Source organism: Ambystoma mexicanum, chromosome 2q (assembly GCF_040938575.1).
Source record: "Ambystoma mexicanum isolate Mex_15411 chromosome 2q, UKY_AmexF1_1, whole genome shotgun sequence".
In the NCBI taxonomy this organism is placed as follows: Eukaryota; Metazoa; Chordata; class Amphibia; order Caudata; family Ambystomatidae; genus Ambystoma; species Ambystoma mexicanum.
Window position 1 is genome coordinate 930,808,808 of NC_090924.1, and position 19,043 is coordinate 930,827,850.

The window sequence follows — 19,043 nt, forward strand, 5'->3', positions numbered from 1 at the left end:
GGAAAGGAGGTGGTGCAATTGAGACTACAATGGGAGGAGGAAGTAGGAACCCCGATGGAGGATGGGATGTGGGAACGAGTCCAAGGGTATCACAAGAAGGTGTTGAGGAACGCAAGACTTAAATAGATGCAATTGTATATTACACATAGGGCGTATCTGACACCACAGAGGATAGCCAAGTTAAAAAATGCAGGACGGCAGGCATGCCCTAAATGTGATGAGGAGAACGCGGGCATGGTGCATATGTTTTGGTCATGCCCGGTTATTGAGCGCTTCTGGGGTGAGGTTGCACATAAACTAGCAGAAAAGGGTATTAAGATCGTGGTGGATACTGTGTGGGCCTGCCTGTTAGGGGGGTTCCCTAGGCCACGAAAACTTAGGCATGTAAGCAAACTGAAGGATCTGGCATATGATCTTGCGAAGAGGAGAATTGCTATGGGATGGAAGACATGCCACAAACCACGATTGAAGGTATGGTGGAAAGATCTGCAGAAATGGGCAGAGGCGGAAACCATGGTATGGCAAGAAGCTAGCAGTGCTGTGGGGGGGAGGAGGAGACTGAGACCCTGATGGCCTGGAAATTACTGATAGCAGAACTATTTGGGTCAATGTAAGACCCATCGGATCCCACGGAAAGGAATACCCTATCACAAGATGCAGGAATAGAACATTAGTAGAAGTAGGCTCGTAACGGGGGGGTGGGATAAGGGAAGCAGTGAACACAATTGAATGATGTATAATTGAAATGTTATTGTATACACTGCAAGTTTGGTTTTTATTGTTTGTTTAAATATTTAATTAAAAAATGTTTAAAAATAAAAAAACATACAGACAGCTAATGACGAGGGTCATGGAATATATGGGGTGGTCGCCACCCACGCCTGTTTTTAAACAGGATGATCCCACAGATATATTAGACAAAGGACCACATGAGGACCCAATTGTCCCTTTCCGTCAGGCTTTGCAAAGGAGAGTGACTTCTAATTGGGAAACGCCAGAGGTTATTTCAGCGGTAAATAAAAAAAAAGCCAAATACAGAGCCTCTAGTTCTGACCCTCTGTACTTCTCCAAGCACCTTACACCAGAAAGTCTGGTGGTGCAAGCAACCACTTCTTCAAGTAGACAAAATGCCTATCCTACGATACCGCAGGATAGACAAGATAAATGTTATGACGCCATGGCCAAGAAGGTTTTCTCGACCGGCAATATGGCTTTAAAATCTGCCAATGCTTTGTGCATGCTAGCGAGATTTACACACACCCTTTGGGAGTGCGTTTCTATGGCTGACCTCCGCCCGAGGGTTTTCACCAAGCTAATGGCAGTTGTGGCAGCGAGTCTCAGGAGAGGTGGGATTCACGTCTACCCCTACCTAGACGATTGGGTAATCAGGTCCAGTTCCCCGGAACAGGCCCTGGAACATCTCAACTCCACCTGTCACTCCCTCCACAAGCTGGGCTTCTCCCTCAACTTCAAGAAGTCCCACATGATACCATCACAAAGATTCCAGTTCATCGGAGCAGTCCTGGATGCATCCCTGGGAAAAGCCTCGCCACCAGAGGTTAGGGTTCAAGACATTCTGCAGATGGTGACCAAATTCCAGAATGCCCAACATCTACCGGCCTTCAATTTCCGGAGTTTGCTCGGCCTTATGGCATCCTGCATTTTGTGCCAGAGGCTTGCCTGAGAATGAGAACTCCCAGGACCCAGTGGTCACAATTCTCGGGACAGATGTCAGATCTCCTACAAATTCCAAACAGTCTCTCAATGGATCTTCAGTGGTAGGCCTGTTGGGAGAACATCGTGAAAGGAGAACTGTTTTGTCAACCGTGACCGGAGATAATGGTAGTGACAGACGCCTCACTCATGGGGTGGGGAGCCCATACCAGCGATTTGACCATCAGCGGTTGTTTGTTTCCATCAGAGTCCAAACTACGTGTCAACCTTTTAGAGCTGAAAGCTTGCCACCTGTACAGGGGAAAGAATCTCCCGATAATGATGGACAACACAGTGGCCACTTACTTTCTCAACAAAAGAGGTGGTGTAGGGTCACTACCACTGTGCAGAGAGCCAATGCAGCTCTGGCTTTGGGCAATACAAGAAGGAATATCTCTATCAGCAGTTCACCTATCCGGAGAGAAGAACATGACGGCGGATGCTCTGAGCAGGCAGAGCACAATTTCCCAGGAGTGGGAACTAGCTCAGGAAGTCCTTCAAGAGATCTTAACCCTTTGGGGAATCCCTCAAGTGAATCTGTTCGCGACCAATGCCAACCGGAAGTGCGAACTGTACTGCTTAAGGGAATTTCCCCCGAGAGGACCCCTAGGAGATGCGTTTGTGGTGGACTGGGAGTTTCCACTCCTATACACATTTCCTCCAATCCCCGTCATTCCTCATGTAATCAGGAGGTTGAGAAGGTTCAAGAAATCCATGACGTTAGTTGTCCCAGATTGGGCCAGGAGAACATGCTACCCGGACCTTCTGGCCATGTCCATCTGCCCTCTCATAAGTCTTCCAAAAAGAGAGGACCTTCTCTCTCAAGAGGAAGGTCGGGTTCTCCATCTGGATATCAGGACGCTGAACCTTCACGCATGGTTACTGAGAGGCTGAGATGGGATTGGGACCTCGCTGGTGACATAATGGAGATTTTGCTTATGGCTAGAAGGCCAGCAACCAAATCTTTATACCGCTGCTGCTGGAATACATTCTGCAGATGGTGTAGAGATAAGCATTTCGGCATTTCAACCCTTTCTCATGTAATAAGCCGATGGTGTTCTCTTTTCTATTACACCTGGCAAATCTGGGGCTGCAGATTGGTACCATCAAGGGATACCTTGCAGCGCTTTATATTTTTAAGCGCACTTGAGAGGAAGTCTCCTACTTTTCCTCTAGTAGTACAATTTTTAAGGGACTAACTAATGTTTACCCTCTGACCCCGTTTCAAATCCCACTATGTGATCTCAACTTGGTGTTAAACTACTTGATGGGAGCGCCTTTCGAGTCTCTACATTCTTGTCCATTGAGACTTCTTACTATGAAGACTGTATACTTAGTGGCAATTACATCAGCCGAAATGTGAGTGAGCTACAGGCTTTATCATGCAAGCCTCCTCATCATGTCTTTCATGAAGACAGAGTAGTACTAAAAGTGAACCCTACTTTTCTCCCCAAAATTGTTTCCTAGTGTCCTTTTACTCAGAAGATAACATTACCATCTTTTTACCCTCCACCACATCCTGGGAAGGAGGAAGAGTCGACCCTAGATGTGCACTGAGTTTTTATATCTCCAGATTGGCAAAACTGCGGCAGAATGACCAGTTATTCGTGGGACATTCAGGTCACAAATTGGGACTAGACATCACCAAGCAAACCATCTCCAGATGGATTATACTAACTATATTTGAATGTTACAGACTGACGGGTAAAGACCCTCCAGAACACCTAAGAGCTCATTCGACCAGGGGTGTTGCAACTTCGTCTGCGTTGTATAGGGGAGTTCTGATAAAGGATACATATGCAGCTGCCACATGGTTGTCTGTGCACACCTTTACTAGATAATACAGTTTAGACTCCTCCACGAGCCAAGATTCTGCTTTTGGCAAAGCAGTGTTGCACTCTGTGCATACGTAACAAAATTAATTTCTACTCCCTCCTCCGAATTATGTAAACTGTTTTGGCAGTGTATCAAAGATCAGGAATATGTGGGAGGACACAATCCATTCGAAGAACAAGCTACTTACCCCTGGTAACGTTTTTTCGACTGGATGTTCCTCCCATGTATTCCTTATCGCCCATCCCAACCTACCCCGCAGTAGAACTTCTCTTGCAGGGGCAGTAACCGTCGAACACCAAGTAATGCTCCACTCGTCAAAACAGAACTAAGGCCAACAGGTGCTGCGCGTGCTACTTATTGCCTGCAGCGACGTCAAGACATCAACTCCACTAGGCATCGACACACAAAATAATTCCGAGGCAGCAAGCTGGGAGATTAGAAATATCAAAGCTAAGGAATACGTGGGAGGAACATCCAGTCAAAAGAACGTTACCATGGGTAAGTAACTTGTTCTTCTGAAGCCAGGTGATCTTGCAGCTGGTTCCCATTCAAAGGTAATATCAGATTTAATTGGGATAGGAATTTCAAATTCTAATATCTTGCCATTGCATTTCTAACCAGAAAGCTCTTGCTACAAACTGCTCTAGAGTCATAGGTTCCTTCTGGTCCAAGCATAAGACATTTTGGGGTAGTGCGAAGTTGAACATATTTAGTCTCGCATATATGCATCAATTACTTTGCGTACAATACAAAGAAAGTATTAAATATTGCCAGTTTTATGGCTGTAGAACTAGCAGACTTGCAGTATTGCGCATGTCTAACATTTTCTTTTTAAACTATAGGTAAGAATGGAGAAAACCCTGAAGGAAAAAGAAGAGCTATTGAAGTTAACAACAGTTCTGGAGAAAGAAACTGCACAACTTAGGCAGCAGGTTGAAAGACTGGAGAATGAACTGCTTCACGAGAAAGAGAATTCCAATCAGCTACAATTGGACCAAAAAGTGAGTTTTTGTTTTGATCATACTTCTCCATCTTGGAGTTAGATTATTGATGAAAACAATGACACAAAATAGCAGCTCTAGGTTTACAAAAATGTATGTTGTCTGTAATAACTCCTTTCCTCCCTTTATTGAACATCAGGTTCTGTAAGTCTCTCAGGCCTTTTCAGTTACATAAACACAATGCGATGCCCACCGGTCACCTGACTCATTCCAGTTCAGACCCTAACTGACTTCACATAGAACATGCATTCAAACACTTTCCCAACATTCTCTTAGCAGCAAATGCTTAGACCATTCACCAATCTTCCTTTCTAACTCACTGTGGCCAGCAGGACAAGCAACCGACACAACAGATCCCCAAGGTATGATGAAAGCTACTAGACCCCATGGCGGGGTGAAGGAAAGTGAATCCCAAGGGGAGCAAAAGCAACCTGGCCCCAAGGCAGGGTGAGAGCCCAAGACACCAGGGTGGGGTAGAAATCCAAGGTACAAGCAACTGGAAAGAGTACAACAGAATTCCTGGTTGGAGAGCCCTGGGGAAATACCTGATATGAACATACAAACGTTACAAGATACCTATGCTATCATCCAGGCCTGGATGGCAGCCAATGGCCTCTGTCTCAACGGGGACAAGACAGAGATCTTACTGGTGGGCCCTAAAGAAATCCTCAGTAAACTAGACAACAAATACTGCAATTTCATAATTAAAAGCACTGTAATTACATTCTTCTCCTCTGTAAAAACTCTGGGAGTGTACCTAGACTCAACCTTGTCTATGGACAGATATGTACGCTGTATCTCCTCAGCAGCAGCACTAACAACTAAAATAATTAATGCTGTAAACCCCCACTTATCTACAGAAAACTGCCTCAACATTGCCAGGGCCACTATAGGTGCAAAACTGGACTACTGCAAGTCCTCCTACTGGGCACCTCTGCCAAAAACATTAACAGATTACAAATCACACAGGACAATGCACTGAGAGCAGCCCTTAGTATCCCTAGGAGCGAGCACATCTCCCAAGCTAGACAAAAAGCTCACTGGCTCCCAGTCAAAGAGCACATCCTGTTGAAGACTCTTACCATAACCCATAGATGCCTATCCCATTCTGCTCCCAGCTATCTAGCTGAACGAATACCCCAAGTGCAGACACTTAGACCCAAAAGGGACATGTATACACACCAACTCTCAATCCCTATCTTCAACAGAACCAAAGCCAGTGGTTCGAGTTTCGAAGTTCTAGCACCAAAATCTTGGAACTCACTGCCACCGAAACTTGGATCGGAAACATTCCTCCTGGCCTTCAGAAAGGCTCTGAAAACCATTCTATTCAAGTAATATGTACCATAGCCACTACCTCCCAGGTACATGGAACTCTTGTACTGTCTGTAACAAATCTTTTACTGTGCCCTTATACTGTACCTATGTATCTGTTCTATGTAACCCGGAACACGAGCAATGTCTGTAACCAATTTCCTACTGTCAAGTGAGCCGTCTGTAACAGCGCCACCATGACCCAGGGCAGTTGTGCGCTTTAAAAATGCAAATAAATACAAAGCAGGAAATGTCCTAAACACTGAACACAGACTGGGACAAGAGGAGAGATTACCAGACTGCAGTTAACGCTATAAGGAACATATGCTGTCCTGAAGAGAACTGCACTTGGGTAAGGCGCCCTGGTCTATTGAGAGAGAGACAGACATTACGGTGGGGTCAGAAACCAACCACATTCCTCTGTTTAGCCAGCAGCTCTTAGCATATCTTTTTTTCTTAAGAGTTAGGTTATTATTAACTTTGTATGCAGTGGTAGGGACAGAAGTCCGGACAGAATGTTTCTGACCTGCGTTTAATTAGTTTGTAAGACTTGCTGACCAAGCACTCTTAGACAAGATGCCAACTTGTCTGTCTCCTGCGTCTGACTTAACACAAATGTGAATGCCTTGTCTTTCAACTTTTGGAATAGTATTAGTTGTTGGTCAAACAAAATTCTATCATTGTCCTTTAGAAATGTACTCCTAGTTTGTAGAATGACTCTTCACTCTGAGTGGTAACCATGAATTACCTTATACCTACTGTGACGATTCCTATGATGCTGTCCCTTCTCCCTGAGGGGAGACTCTTTCCATGAGGCATGGAGGCGAGTCTGCTACCCGATGGTCCCCTCTGGGCTACAGGGAGAACATCATGGGCCAATGCAGTATTCCCACCATTCACCCACCTCTTTGACACCTCCTCCCTTACCTTCCTCTACTCATACGAACTTCCCTATGTACTTTCAAACCTCTAATGTCTGAGGGGGTTGGTGGGGAGCCTGCCACCACATCGGAAGGGTGTTGAATTGCTGTGGAACCCAATGGGGAATAAGGGGTCTTCAATTGTGTTTGAGGCAGTTAGCGAAACATGGAAGAAGTATGTTCGAAAGAAAGGGCCGGGAAGGCTCTATGATGAATACGTGCCCTGTGGGGTGGACAGGAAATTGCGACAAGCAATAGGGAGAGCAGGGGTACAGAGGCCTCAGGAAAAGGGGTGTCAGAAGATGGGAGACCTGTTCAAAGGAGGGAAACTACTGACTTTTGCAGAATGGTGCACAAAGTTTGACCTGCCGAGGGGCCTGTTCTTGGCGTATATTGCAATAGTCAGTAGATTAGCCGAATTATGGGACGGAATTCCGGAGGAACCAGAAACGAGTCCGTTGATGCGGGTACTGTTGGATCAAGCGGGTGTCACAGCGAGGACCTCATGCATTTATAAAGCCCTACGGGATGAGGAACCCAAGATGGTATTGAAGGTGAAGGAGAAATGTGAGGCGGATATGGGGTATCGGATTCCGGAATGGGAAGCGATATGGGAATTAGTCCGGAAAGTATCGCGAAATGCTCGATTTGAGTTGGTCCAGTTTAACATTATGCACAGGACGTATGTGACACAGACCAGATTGCGGCCGATGAATAACAGGCTACCGGATGAATGCCCTAGATTTAGTAGGGGCCCAGCGGGATTCTGGCACATGATATGGGACTGAGGGGTTATTGCAGTTTATTGGAACAAGGTAATTGAGGAGGTGAATGGGTTAGTGGGGACAAAACTGGAGTGCAACCCGAAAATATGCATTTGGGGGACCCTCCCAGGGGGGAAGAAACACAAAATAAGAAATAAGATGATACAGTTCCTACTATTGTTGGCCAAACGCTGAGTGGCTATTGCGTGGAAACGCCCACAGGACCGGCAATAACAATGTGGTTAGCAGATGCTCGCAGATGGGGCATTGCCGAAGTGGCGCCGTTACAGGGGATGGGAGTTGATATAGAGGGGACAGAGGTAACAGTATATTGCGGCCAACTGCTGAATTATCTATCAATATCTAACGATCTGAAGCCGCCATGAAACTAAAGTGAGAGTATGGATTGGAGGGCAGGGGGGAGGAGGGTAAGGAGGGATGTGACGGCGCTGATATTGTTCTCCAAGGGGGTAAGAGGACAGGAAGTGCCGATTATTGTGAGATGGCGATAGGTTGGGAGGAGGCCTTGCTGGATTAAACTAAGAATAAGAAGGAGGGGAGAGGGAAATGTTGAACTCTTTACGTTTGCTGTTGGTTATTAAGAAAATGCAAATAAAGTGTTTTAAAAAAAAGACTGTAGTACTGGGGCAAAGAACAGAATTGACAATACTGAATATCTGTACCAAGGTACTGTGTCAAAGAAGAGACAAGGAGCCCAGAACAACTGCTCCGACATCTGGGTTGAATACTCTAGTCGTCCGACCCCAAGCACCTTAAAGATGGTAGAAGGACTAACCGACTTGTCGGTCCCTCCCTGGAGGCTCCAACGACGAGGCCCCAGCACTGTAGTTAGTGGAACTGTGAGAGATCCAGACCGAGCAGGACGTGAATGGAGAGAGCCCGGCATTCCTACCTGCTCTGCCGATGACCAGCAGACTGAGACAAGCTGGAGAAGTAAGTCCACCCGAGGGATACTGCCTCATGATGCTGATCACCAGAGATGCGCAGCCCATTTCTGAGGAAGTGTGGCAGAGCCGACGGATGGCAGCATGAACAGAGAATAAGGCAAATGAAGGTTGACTCTGAGAAGCCCAAGGCAGACACCACGAACCATGAGCTCGAAGACCAGGTACAGGGCTGAGAAAGACCAGAGGAAGGGAAACCTTCCCCCTACTGTGTACTAGTGCACACTATTCCCTAGTGTGAACTATACCCGTACAGAAGAAGGGAGGCATTCTTCTGGACCCAGAAGGAACAAGTCCCGTTTACTTTAGTTAAAAGTGTATGAGATCGAAGTACGGTTTTGGCACAGGACGGTGGGCTTTTTAGTTAACGACATTCTGACAGTTCTGTAGTATTGAGGCAGGGATAACCCTCTTAGAGTTAGGGATATGTAGGCTTTCTCCTTTTTTTTCTTTGATTAATAGAAGTCTTGGCCCAAAAACATGCCACTTGTGTGTCGATCTCCTCCTTCCGCACCCTTAAACTACATTTCAAACGAGCAGCATTTCTGTTGTAGCAGTTTATAAAATGCTCTTTTCCAGTAAGACATATTTATGTTCAGGTAAAGCTGGCTTAAAGCTGTTGGCTAAACTATTGCCACTTAAAATCTAATTCATTGTTTGTTCCTTTCCTATTTTTGGGCTGTAGCCAAGCCTAGCTTTACGACTCGTAGGACTTTACTTGAGTCTTCTAACTCAATTTAGTGTCTTTTGGGAACAGCTAATGCTTTTTAAATTTTTTTAAAAAGTTCTTTGTATTTGTTTTTCCACCAACAAAGAAAAAATGGCTTGTACAATGAAATATACATCATGTGTAGCATAACTTCAGAAATTGCATCATTTCCTTGCCCCTACTCGATGCCTCTGCACAGATTTGTCGAGGTCATTAATGTTCCTATCCGGTGTGTACAACTGATTCTCGTGGCAAGTTCCGCCATCGTCCATGTGAGCCTACTTGTACATGGCAGAACCTGGTCCGATGACCTCAACAGAATAACAAAATTTAACCAAAACCCATGCGTGCTCTTGTCCATCCCACCCTCTCCTCTGCCCCATCCCTTCCCATCGTGCCCAACCCCTGCCCTCTTCCAGCTCCATATTTCAAAGTTCACCCATGTCACCTGAGAGTGCAAACATCATCTGAGCTAATGCATTCGATGCAGCAACATCATCACTGACCTCCCTCTGTACACTGCTCGGTGCCTCACAGCAATCTCTGCTTCTGCCCATTTCCTGTTTGGCGACCTCCAGCAGACTTCCATGCTAGTTCAATCCTGCGCTTTGCTAGGAGGCATACATGGTCTTAAACATAGTGAGGTGTGCCTCAGCACATCTACGTGGGAACATTCATAGCAATCACTCTTCAGGCGGGCAATCGTGCATGGCAATGCCCTCTTCGACGCTTAACCTGCCATTTCCTGCCAAAATCCCCTGATCACCAAGAAGGACCAGAACATATGCAGCATGTCCACCGCATTGCATGCACATCTGGGGCATCTCTGTTCTCCCGCTCTTGGGAATTGTGAAATTGCATGCAGGGTCATGTATGCCCTATGTGTGACATATTGCGTCAACTTAAATCTAAGGTTACTGGACACCTTCCATGTGTATATCGATGCTTTAGCCCACTCCATCTGTGAAGACCCATCCAACATCCTCCTCTCACTTTGCTGTATCCTTAGTTTAGTTTTTTAAGTGTGTTGGGAGTATGTTTTAGAGCCAGGAGATCACATGACCCCTCCGCCCCCCCTCCGTTAAGTCGGAACGATAGTCCAACACAGCATCCCCTTCCATGCCCTTCCTAATTTCCAGCCATCAAGCCTCAGCTGCCTTAATCACCCTTTGGTATGTAAAAAAATGGCCCCTGGGGATGTCGTACCTTTCAGTTAATTCAGGGAAACCCATCAGTTTGCAGCCATTAAACAAATCCCCCAAAGTTATTATCCTGTTGGGTTCCCAATGGATTCTGAAGTTACAGACCTCAGTGATTTCTCCTGCATATTGCAGTCAGAGTTATGTTGGTGGAGAATGGATCATGCCTACTACCCACAAGCTTCCACAGACTATGCCATAGCTTCTACCCTAGTGTTAGTAACATGGACGTTCCACGCAAGCTATCGTCTCCCACCTAGTGTACCTCCCTCAGATAGTATGGCCTAGCCTCTTCCTGCTAGAGAATGGTGTCCAGCAAGCCTCCATCAGCCAATCAGGCCATAACGAACTGCAACTGACATGTGAGATAGTATGATTCAAAATGCAGCAGTTTTATTCTGCCATACTGGAAGTCTCTGTATAGTGTGCCCAGTGAGATTCTGCACTTCTTGCCCCCAAAATGAACCTCCTAACTGTGGAGTTGAGTTTACGGAAGAACAGCCCAGGGATGTCGTAGGATATAATTATAAAGTCGTACAATAGACGCGGCACCAATACTTCTTGAGTAGCACCACTCTGCCCATCATTGACAGAAGTTACCTCTGCCAGAACACCATGGATTTCCCAATCCCATGTGATGCCATCAGTGTTCATTTGATGCTCCTTCTTGGGGATCACGGTATACATTAACCCCAGATATCGGTGTCCACAGCCCACTGCAGCTCTAGATTCAGTAGGCACCTTTGCACCAGTCCAGCCAGACCCGCCAGAGGGAACAACCGTTTCTCCTTGCTTACAGTAATGCCAGAAAGCTTTGCAAAGCCATCCAGAACCTCAAGCATGTATGGTAAATTGACCTCCTGGTTCTGTACGTAGAGCAACATGTCGTCTGCATACAGCAAAACCACATTTGTTCCACTTCCCACCGGTATGCCCACATCAATGAAGTCTGCACGTAGGAAAGCCGCTAGGGTTTCCAGAGCCAGAATGAACAACATAGGAGTGAGCGAGCACCCCTGCTTGGTTTCCTTACACAATTTCCACTAATCTGAGATATGGTTCCCAGTCCTTACACAGGCCATCAGCGTTGTGTATATCAATTTTACCCATCGCAAAAATCAGACCAACCCCAAAGTGCTGCAGGGTGGCGTGTAGCCAGTTCCTTCGCACGTCAAATGCTTTTTTCCCATCAAGCCAGGCCACTACATAGTCTGACTCACCCCCACCAGTCGTGTCTACATGGTGCAATCTGCACAATTTCCAGGATGTGTTCCTACCCGGAACATATCCTGTTTGATCAGGGTGTATGCGGGCACTGATCATGTTTTGCAGTCTGTTCGCTAGGAGCGCAGTGAGGCTCTTGCAGTCTTGGTTAATCATTGAGAGCAGTATATAGGAGCCGCACTCTAGCGGTGGCTTGTTGTATACAGCACTATAATGGACTCCCTCAAACTTGCAGGCAGCTGACCAGTCTCAAATGCCTCCTCCAGCATCTACAGGAGTTTGGGCACCAAATCGCCAGCATGTTGCTTGTAGAATTCCGCGTGGGGTGTACCCGAAATCAGCAAGAGCACGGTCGTCTTCAATTCATCTTCAGTGAGTGGGGCATCAATCATTCTGCACCCCATGTGGCCTAGATTAAGAGGAGTAGCCCCCCGCCCCCGTCCCCATGCAGCCATCTCCATATGTCTCCCACCCCCCAACTTCTGCAGCAGGGTACTTGGTGTATTCACCAGTGGTGCCGGTTTCTTATGTCCATCATCCGACCTGTCCAGCTCAGGGTCTAAAGTACAATTAAAGTCCCCTCTCCATATCCATAAGGCAATGTACTATTTGTACTTTGTACTATTGCCTTAGTCTAAATGTAGGTATTTTAAATATATTTCTTTATATCAAAGACCAATGTCTCCCAGAAATGCAAATCACGCATGCCTTTAACCATGTTTATGGCTCTTCATTCGGAATTAGTAAAGCTAGTTTGAGAGAAATATAAGTTGTCACACAGAATTGCAACTGTAACCTTCAATGACCCACAGGCAAGTTCACTTTGTAATCCTCTGTGGTAGAAAATATAACTGTGTTGACGGTCTTGCTGCGTTTCGGGTCTTAAGCCAGAAATTGGAAGTTAAATAAATCACCTCAAAACTCAAGTGAAAATATGATCAGAATGTATTTTTTTATTGATTATAACCAACAAATAAACCATACGGCGAACTACAGTTATACATTCCGAGTATCATATACAGTTTATTGTTATGTCCGCCACCTCCACCAACCACCTGCCCCCAACTAGAGTCTACCTAACCTCACTGCCCTCCACCACACCATCTGAGGGTACCCCTTCCTCTGTCCCCCTTGAGGAATCATCTTCTGAGCACGTCTGGGCCGTGCTGCATAGTGTGGCTAATAAGTGCCTCCAGGCTCCCATTGTCTCCACCTCGTCATCTCCCCCTCTATTGGCTGCCTCACTCCACACCACCGTTTCCGCATCAGCCCAATTATGGTGGTCATGCCACCAAACTTCCACTTTTGGTCTGTTAATTGCTTTCCACCTCATAGCAATTCTGCGCTTAGCAAGTATATAAGCCAGGTCCTTGAGTTTGCTCAGATGCTTCAGTTTGCGTGGCCTGGGGAAACCCGCCACCATGCATGCCCACAAAGACTCATTATCTCGGGGCACGCCCAGAACATATGCACCATTCCCGCAATCTCCTCTCGGCATTTCGGACACATCCGTGTCCCTGCGTTCTTAAACTTTGCAATTTCTTGGGGGGGGCGGGTCATATACACTCTGTGGGTGACATATAACTGCATTTGTTGCAGCCTCACATTCCTAGACACTTTTTTTGTGGTATCTCTGCACCCTCGCCCACATCCCATCCCTCATAGCTTCCCCAGCCTTTTCTTCCCAGTCTCTTCTCAGCTGAATCACCTATTTCCCAACCTTTGAAATTAGCAGTTCGTAAATTCGGGAGACTTCATGGCCTCCTTCTGATAAATCATAAAATGTTTCTATGGCCGTGTCAGGCTGACACTCTCCACTGTTTCTGACCACGTGCCTTTTATTTTGTGTACCAACCTAGTATAAGTAATGCGCTGTCCCCGGGGCAAGCCAGTGTCTTCTACCAGTGTGTCGAACTCTACCGCCTTCCCTTCCTTCCACACGTCCCCCAGCGTAGCTATACCAATCGGTTCCCAATGCTTCCGGACTAGCTTCATCATTTGCTCATCTACTCCATTCAGCGCCACTAACTAACGGTATCTGTGGGGAACGGGTTCCCCATGACCCGGCAGGCCCGTCGCCATATCATCCATCCCAAGTCTAGCAGTCTTGTCCCCTTGTAATTTTGGCAACCATATCCATTCTTTCAGGAAGTACGGGACACGTTCACCCCGCAACAATCTGGATTCCAATGTGGGGTCCTCCGACAACCACCTCACTACATATTGCAATTGGCTGGCCAGATAATACCTCTCAAAGTTGGGCAGTTTAATGCCCGCCTAGTCATACGAGTTTTGCAGCTTCCAAAATGCTATTCTGTCCTAGGATTGTGCCATATAAACCCCCTGAATATACTCTGGATTTTAACAAAGAACTGCCTGGGTATTAGGTATGGTATATTCACAAAATAGTGCAACAGCCTAGACAGCACCACCATCTTTAACAGTGCCACTCTCCCCATTATGATCAAGGGGAGTTTGACCCAGAACCTCATGCTGTTTTCAATGTTAGTCACCGCTCCTCTCTGTGTTCTGCTTGTGTTCGGCCTCCACACTATGATATACATTGATCCTTAGGTATCTGAAGGACCTGGTCTCCCATTGTATCTAACACCGGCAATCCCTCTCATGGTATCCCTTTGCATCTACCTAGAGGGAATATACATGATTTCTTTGGGTTCACTGTGATGCCAGACAGTACTGCGTAACGCCCCAATACTTCCAAGATATATTGTAGGTTCTCTTCGGGATATCTCAAATACAACAGCACATCATCCGCATACATGGATATCCGATGTTGCCCTCCCTTTGTCTTGATACCCACCTCCCCATATTGTTGCCTTAACTATATCGCGAGGGGTTCCAACGCTAATATAAACAGCATAGGGCATACCTGTCTTGTACTCCTACTAAGTTGCCATCGGTCTGAGATGGTCGCTCTCGTCCTAACTCGAGCCAGTGGTTTACTATATGCAGCAGTCGGACCCACCTCAGGTACGCAGGCCCCACCCCGTATTCTTTCAAGGCTGCCATCAACCAAGGCCATTTGACCGAGTCGAAGGCCTTCACTGCATCCAATGAGATTATTGCAACCTCCTGGGGGTCCCTATCCGTCTGTTCTATTACATGGTGGAGCCTTCTGAGGTTGTTGGATATGCTTCTGCACGGGACATACCCAGTCTGGTCAGGGTGTATGAGTTTATTGATCACCGGTCTAAGTCTATTTGCCAGCACAGCCGTAAATATCTTGCTGTCTTGATTAAGCATGGATAGCTAGGTACTTTACAAACGCAGCACCTATCAAATGATGGACATGTAACTACTGCTGAGTAACCACCACGTAACACAAGCCTCACCCCCACCATAGCCACACGGGCACAACTGATAATGAAGGACCATTCACCAGAGCAACTGGCACAGAAGAGAGCACCTCCTTTGCCTTTACACAGGGCACACACTGGCCTGCACGTAGCCTTTCCATCACCAATGAAAGGCACTTAGTGCACCAGCCAGGTAACCACACAGGACCTACAACTACTGCTGAGAAACCCCTGCACAGCACGGTTTTCAACCCCACCTGAGCCACACGGGCACAATAGAAATGTAGGACCACGGACTTGGCACACAAGAGAGCACCTCCCTTGTCCAACAACCATCCAGGCTCCAACACACCCACCAGGCACTAGACAATTACTAAGCAGCTTGCAATGAGCATGGAATCCCACACGCCACCACGAGAATAACTTGCACTTGGGGATCAAGGTACCACCCCTTGCACAGGCACAGTACCACACAAGGCATCATGATTAAAGTTAACACAGGCTCCTGACCACACGTATACTAGGAACATCTCCTTGTCTCTTAAAGGGCCCAAACAGAGCCACTGTATACACAGGACCACCCATACAAAACCAGAAGCCCCTTAGGGGGCGCCAGACTGAACAAACATAGGTAAGGATCACTAAGACCCTACACTAAATTTAATTTCAACTGACCAAAAGATCTCTAGCTAACCTCTGCCTCTTCCCCTCTCTCCCCCTTTTTTTGTTTCCCTTCTAAACCCTCAACATAATGGGTACACTACATATATTTGTATTTCTCCAGCATGGGGTCTGGCATGGATTCACATGCTCATGAATATTCCCCGTCGTCAGGCCGGGAATCCTCGGTATAGAAAAAAAATCAGTATCAGTTTCGTTTCTGATCCTTCTTTCTTAGTAGTAACCAATCACTGGTCTCTGGGTCATACTGCCCCCAGCCAATGACTGCCCTCTCCCTAAGCCCCGCTTCTGGCAGCCATCCTCAGATTTGTACCGCACGTTCAAGTGTTGGGAGTCCTCGTGCTGTAGCTCTTGAGCTTTTGCTGCGTTTTTGCGCTTTTTCAGGAGATTTCTCATTTTTCGGTGAAATAGAGCCTCAAGCTCCACCGTTTCTACATCCGATCAACAGGGATCCGTTTCGGAGGTTTCTACGCCCCTCAAGGGTGAAGATTTCGTCGAGTTACGCTTTTGGAGGATTCCAGAAGTTCCGAGGCCTACCCTGGACATGGCCCAGGAGAAAGGAAGCTCGATGCCCGGGAAGCTGTTCAGGACCTGCCCTGGATGCCAGCTTTAGAATGTTTTCAAGGAGGACGAGCATTCGTTATGCCTCTACTGTCTCCATGAGGACAAGACTCACACGGAGAAGGACTGTGTGTTTTGTGGGAACATGTCGGAGCGGACCATGAAGGATCGCCACCTCCGTCTCGACAACTGGCTGGAAGGGAAGAGCCCGTCAGGCGAGAAGAAGAAAAAGAAGTCTGAGCGGTCTTCTAAGTCCTGTGAGGGCGCCCCGGCGACGGAGGCCCGACAAAAGGCCAAGCACCGCGAGTCCACGGGCACCGGGAGCGCCGAACGGTTGGGCACCTTGGCTGCCAGGCAGGGCGCATCCTCCCCGGCGCCATCAACCACGAGACAACGCTCTGGCTCGGGTAAGAGGAAGTCTGAGAACCCGGCAAAGCTTTTGGAGAGGCCCTGGTCGATCTCGAAGATTCCGGCAGAGGGGGAGCGAGGCTCGGACCCTCCCCCCAAGCTGAAGGCCCCAGGCGTACAGAAGGTGATGATGGCCTTAATTCACCCTGCTAAGACCTCGATTGAGGATGTCGCAGCGGCCCTGGCTCAGCCTGTGGAGGCTACGCCAGTGGAGGCGACCTCAGGACCCAGAGTCTCCCTACCACCGCAGAGGGAGTCGTCTTTCAGGCCCATTGAGAAGACCCCCACGAAGTCCTCGTTGGAAAAGGTGGGGGATGGGCAGGTGGCCATCGTGGATACGGACACGACCTCTGAAGAAGAGCTCATCAAAGTCGTGGAAGAGGCCCAGCCCATCAGGAGGGATCCCGACGAGGGTGACGACGAGAGCGATGGTGTCGCCGACGAGGTTCCTCAAGAGCCCTCGCGCCCGTCGTTTCCGGCGCCGCAGGACACTTAGGCGGCCATTTTGTCAGCGATTCAGTCCTTATGCTCGGAGATAAGGACAAGGTTGCCCCTCCCCCCGACGGAGGTACCAGAGCCAGACCCGACGGGGGAACCGGAGCTGGGGCCTTCAGAAAGTTCACCGCATAAGAGGAGGACGACGCATCCTACGCCATCTCTCCCACCTCTGCGGCCTGCTCTGCCCTCCCCCCGGGCTACTACCCACGGGGATGATACAGGTACGGACACGGCTACGACGGGTACAGATGACGACGGAGGCGACGACGGGACGTGTCCCCCATCGCCCCCTGCTCGGGCGTCCGCGCCCAACGAGAATGGATCCTTTCATGCTATGATTTCCAGGGCATCCGAGCTCTTCCAGCTCTGCCCAGAAGAGAAGAAGGAAGGGTTCCTTTACCAACGGCACGAGGCCAAAAGGTAGACGGTCCTCGCCGTACCACTTCTTGATGACATCTGGGATGAGGGGCTCGCCCTCCTCAAGAACCCTGCCACGGCGCCAGCGAAGAGGGACCGGTACGAGAAGAAGTACCGGGTCCCCGACGCTGCCCCCTTGTGCCTTCGGGCGCAACCTACCCCGGATTTGGTCGTCTCGGCGGCGGCAAAGAAGAAAGCTGGCGGGGCATCAGCCTTGACATCAACTTCCCCGCCGGACGACGAGGGCAGGAAGCTGGACACGATGGGACGACGGGTCATCTCATCCGCAGTGACGACTATCAAGACGGCCAACGCCCTGGCTATCGTAGCCCGCTACGACAAGGAGTTGTGGTTCAAAATCGCCCCTCTGTTGGACTTCCTTCCGGACGCCAAAAGGGCTGAGGCCCTTGAAATCCTACAGGAGGGTGAGATTGCTTCGGACCATGCCATCACGGTGGCAACGGACATCGCGACACCGGTTTCCGTCAGTTGGCCAACAGCGTTTGCCTGAGACCACGAGGATGGCTCAAGGCGACGGATTTCCGCCAGGATGTACAAACCAAGGTTTTGGACATGCCCTTCGACGGAAACAACCTGTTTGGGAAGACGGTTGATGAGTCCCTTCAGGCCATCAAGACAGACCCAGAGACTGCCAGGGCACTGGGAGTGCTCCAACGACGAAGGCCGTCCTTTCGGAGCTCCGGAGGCAGACAAGGTGCCTCCAAGGGCTCCGGCAGTGGCTCCTCCACGTACCGCCAAGCGGTAAGATCTTCGTCCCAGGAAGCCTACAGGGAATGCGGCAAGTCGGGTGGTGCCCGTCGTCGTCGACAGGGAGGTCAAGGAGGCAAGGCTGCCTCCAAACAAGATTGAACCGACCATGGGGTCGGGCCCCCGCTGAAGCACCCCGGTGGGAGGCCGGCTGGCGAGGTTCGTCAGCGTGTGGGAGTCCATCTCCACCGACCGTTGGGTGCTGGACGTCCTGGCCCATGGGCACGCCCTTGAGTTTCAGAAGAAGTGACCCCGCGTTCCACCCGTGGCCAGGAAGGAAAATCGCGTCCCTCAACTAATGTTGGAAGTAAGGGCGATGCTCAGGAAGGGTGCCATCGAGCTCGTCCCAAAGAGGCTTCGGGGCTCCGGAGTTTAATCAAGGTACTTCCTCGTAAAAAAGTAGACAGGAGGATGGCGCCCCATCCTGGACCTGCGACAACTGAACAAGTACATCAAGGCACAGAAGTTCCGGATGGTCACCCTCCAGCACGTGTTGGGACAGCTGGAGGAGGGCGATTTCCTGTCGTCGTTGGACTTGGTGGATGCGTACTTCCACATCCCCATTCTAAAAAGACACCGAAGGTTCCTCAGGTTCGTGGTCCAAGGGCGGCACTACCAGTTCAAGGCCCTCCCGTTCGGATTGTCGGCACCCAGGGTATTCACCAAGTGCCTCGCACCTGTGGCGGCGCAGCTGCGCCTACAGGGGATCCACGTCTACCCTACCTGGACGACTGGCTCATCTGGGAAA

At 48.7% G+C, this 19,043-nt stretch overlaps 1 protein-coding gene across 1 annotated transcript in view; it reads left to right on the forward strand.

The window, feature by feature from the left end:
- Positions 1 to 19,043, forward strand: part of TAX1BP1 (Tax1 binding protein 1) — a 1,378,509-nt gene that overhangs the window by 191,536 nt on the left and 1,167,930 nt on the right. The window contains exon 5 of the mRNA XM_069648239.1: positions 4,392 to 4,550. Coding sequence (XP_069504340.1) covers positions 4,392 to 4,550 — 159 coding nt within the window. The remainder of the gene's footprint in view (positions 1 to 4,391; positions 4,551 to 19,043) is intronic.